The following is a 3,377-nucleotide window of genomic DNA, read 5'->3' as shown; positions in this document are numbered from 1 at the left end:
TTTTTTTTTTACAAATAAAAGCTGAATTTAGGATGGATTCAGGTTTCATAATCTTGTGTAAGTGTTTTGTCGTGCTTTTAAAAAAGTTTATTTGGTATCTCTTTAAGTAATAATATGAACATGTTGCCACCTTCTGTTTTCAAATATGTTGCAATTGACATTTAGAAGAAAATATTTTGACTATATCATGTATTAGACATCACAAAAGTGTCAGGAAGTTCTTGGCAGATGTAACATAGTCTGATTTAAGTGTCTGGAATGATTTTTCTGTGTGCAGATCATCCAGTGGAATAAGTGAGGCTTTGATATCTGAAAATGAAAACAAAAACCTCGAGCATCTCACACATGGGGGTTATGTGGAAAGTACCACCCTGCAGATTCGACCAGCCACAAAGACCCAGTGCACAGAGTTCTTCCTCGCCCCGGTCAAGACTGAAGTTCCCCTAGCTGAGGATCAAAGAAGTGGTCCCGATTGTGCAGGGAGCTTGAAAGAAGAAACAGGCTTGAGCTACCAGAAGGCTCCCCAAATGCCTGACTCCCAAAGAGGACGCGTGGCAGAAGAGCTGATCTTAAGGGAGAAGATAGAAGCGGAACAGCCTGGCCCTGTGGTTGAGCTGCAACTGTCCCTTTCACAGGAGAGACATAAGGGCGCTTGTGGCCCTGCAGTGGCTCTCCCGGGACCTGAAAAATCTAAGTCTCCTGACCCAGACCCTAACTTGTCACATGACAAGATTGTCCACATAAATTCTATCCCCACTAATGAGAAAGCAGACCCTTTCCTGAGGTCCAGCAAGATAATCCAGATCTCCAGTGGCAGAGAGTTGAGAGTGATCCAGGAAAGTGAAGCAGGAGATGCGAGACTGCCCCGGGTGGAAGTGATCCTCGACTGCTCTGACAGGCAGAAGACAGAAGGGTGCAGGCTTCAGGCAGGAAAGGGGTGTGTGGATTCTCCAGTGGAAGGAGGGCAGTCAGAAGCACCTCCTTCTCTGGTATCCTTTGCCGTCTCATCAGAAGGCACAGAGCAGGGAGAAGATCCACGCTCGGAAAAGGATCACAGCAGACCTCACAAGCACCGAGCGCGGCATGCACGTAAGTTCTGCCTGGGCTGTCAGAAGGAGCTTGGGAGTTGGGGGCATTTTGCTGCTTCTTTACTTGCATGAGTTTTCAGCAAGATTTTCTTGTTTCTCACTGGCTTAAAGAAATATTTAATTAATGCACAAAATCACACATGTGAAATTATGGAGAATGCCAGTTTCTAAATGGGAAGCAATAAGTCTGAACTTCATATAGATTTAAACATTTTTCATGAATTTATTTTTATCCCCAAAGGCACAGGAACTGTTAAAGAAAATAATATTGTCAATGTGCCTATTCATTTTGTTTCAGAAAGTTGAAATATTTCATGTTAAAATAGCATAAGAAAGCACTTGAAGTCATGTGGACTCAGTTTAAATGTCAGAAACTGTTGAGTCTGCTACTGAGAGGTGTCTTTAAAATAAAAGCTGTACCACTGATATCAAAAGCAGATCCTTGTTTTGAAAAAAATCATTGTGCAGCTTGATGATGCTTGCAGAAGTGAGTTTGACAGACAAGGACATATGTATAGTGAGGAGTTACATGATCCTCTCCGTTTTGTAAGTCTTCATTAGACTGCAAAGTGTTTCATCTACCTTCTAGATGCAGAAGTCAGTCTCCAGGGCCATGTGGAGGTGTTTAAATGTCTCCAAACATAAAATATATTTAAATTCAGTGCTTTGTATGGCATTTTGTTTTACCCAGGGGAGAGAAGACAGAAAGGAGACTAGGGATAAGAATTGCAGTTAGGTTTTAGGATTTCTGTTGTTTTATTTCATGGTTTTTTTTTTTCTTTTCTTTCTTTTTTTTTTTTTTTTTTTTTTTTTTTTTTTTTTTTTTTTTTTTTACTAATTTTGGAATTTTATTTGAGGATGTAAAGGCTGACAGGCAAAGGCACTTGACTGTATATATGATACACAACGGCAACGAATTCGGTTATTCAAAGTAGAATCTTAAGTCTTCTAACCTATTGTTATTCCTTTCAAAGCATATTTTTAGCATAACCATTTGTAGCTTTATTGGCAAGTGCTGTTAATCATTCCTTATACTTTAAGCATCTGTAGGCCATCTTCACATTTATAGCATATTAAACAAGAGTATTGAGACACCATTCACATACTTTACATGTTGGCAGTGAAGTTAGCAGCAACTGTGCAATTGTGACTGTCAGTTTAATAAGTTGTATAACACTAGTCAAAAAAGGAATTATATTTAGTAATAACCTCAGTTTCAACTATTTTTTCTCTAGAAAATTTGATCACCAGTAAATGCCTGTAATCATATTATAAAATTATTTCCTTGGATTATATTTTATTTTTTTTAAAACTTAACCATTAAGTCTGTGACAAAAGAGCTAATTTTCAATCATAAAATAGTCAAAAAATTTTCTTAATTTTCCACTTAACTATTTTGAGGAATTAAAAAATTTAGGGGACTCATACTCATTATCATTGAAAACATGATGTAATTATAAATTATAAATGATAGATGCTATATGTTTAGTTACTATACATTAATTTGCCACCAATTTATTTTTTATAATAGTAATAATGAAAGAAAATTTTAAATATTTTTATTTTATAACCATCATATTCTTGTTTTAAATGACTTGATTTCTGCATCAGTTTTTACACAGTTAAGTGGGTCACAAGTCAATTTTTAAATTTCTCCAAGATTCATTCTTGCTGCAAGGAAAGTAATATTGTATTTCCAAAATAGCAATACATTTACAAACAAATCTGCCTAGAAAATTTGTAGCTAGAGCTTCTTATATGTATTTACAATAATGTCATATTTTGAATTTTAACTAATTATTGATTCAGTACCTTCAATGATTAATTCAGTGTTTCAAATTTATATTAATCCAGTAGCTGGGAATGGAAAGATTTGGGGCAGTTGTCAGAGTAAAAAAAGAAAAAAGAGAAAGAAGAAAACCTAAATAGCTAAATTCATTACATTAAAACTTTTAGAAAATTTTGAAACATCTTCTTGGGACACTCCTCCCTTTTTAAGATTTCTGGAAACAGTTTTATATTGACACTTTATTTTAAAATATGGAAGTATGAGATATGTCTCATCTTGTTTTTCAGAAAATATTATGTCTTTATGTCCTTCTTAATTCTAATTTTATCCTATTAATTGGCATTTACTAACCAGTTTTTATTATTAAAGTGGAAGGATCGCTAGAGAAACAAATGTATGAAACATATATTCTAATCAGTGTATATAAAATGTTTTTATGTAAACAAAGAGAACAGTATATTATTGTAGAAGGAAATACGTTAAGAGAAATAAGAAAAAGA

General features: G+C 34.9%; 1 protein-coding gene across 4 annotated transcripts in view; it reads left to right on the top strand.

Moving 5' to 3' along the window:
* The window catches only part of SYNPO2 (synaptopodin 2), a 176,118-nt gene that overhangs the window by 143,340 nt on the left and 29,401 nt on the right, over positions 1 to 3,377 (top strand). For 3 of the 4 annotated variants that reach the window (XR_001883071.1, XM_017860536.1, XM_017860537.1), the window contains exon 3: positions 278 to 1,089. The exons of the other annotated variant lie outside the window; for it this stretch is intronic. Coding sequence is in view for 2 of the 3 variants with exons in the window: in XM_017860536.1 (XP_017716025.1) it covers positions 278 to 1,089 (812 nt within the window). In the remaining variant the exon portion in view is untranslated. The remainder of the gene's footprint in view (positions 1 to 277; positions 1,090 to 3,377) is intronic. 4 annotated transcript variants of the gene reach the window in all.

The sequence above is a fragment of the Rhinopithecus bieti genome, unplaced genomic scaffold (genome assembly GCF_001698545.2).
Source record: "Rhinopithecus bieti isolate Rb0 unplaced genomic scaffold, ASM169854v2 scaffold_55373, whole genome shotgun sequence".
NCBI lineage: Eukaryota > Metazoa > Chordata > Mammalia > Primates > Cercopithecidae > Rhinopithecus > Rhinopithecus bieti.
Note: the sequence above shows the minus strand (reverse complement) of the source record. Positions and strands in the feature narration are given on the sequence as shown.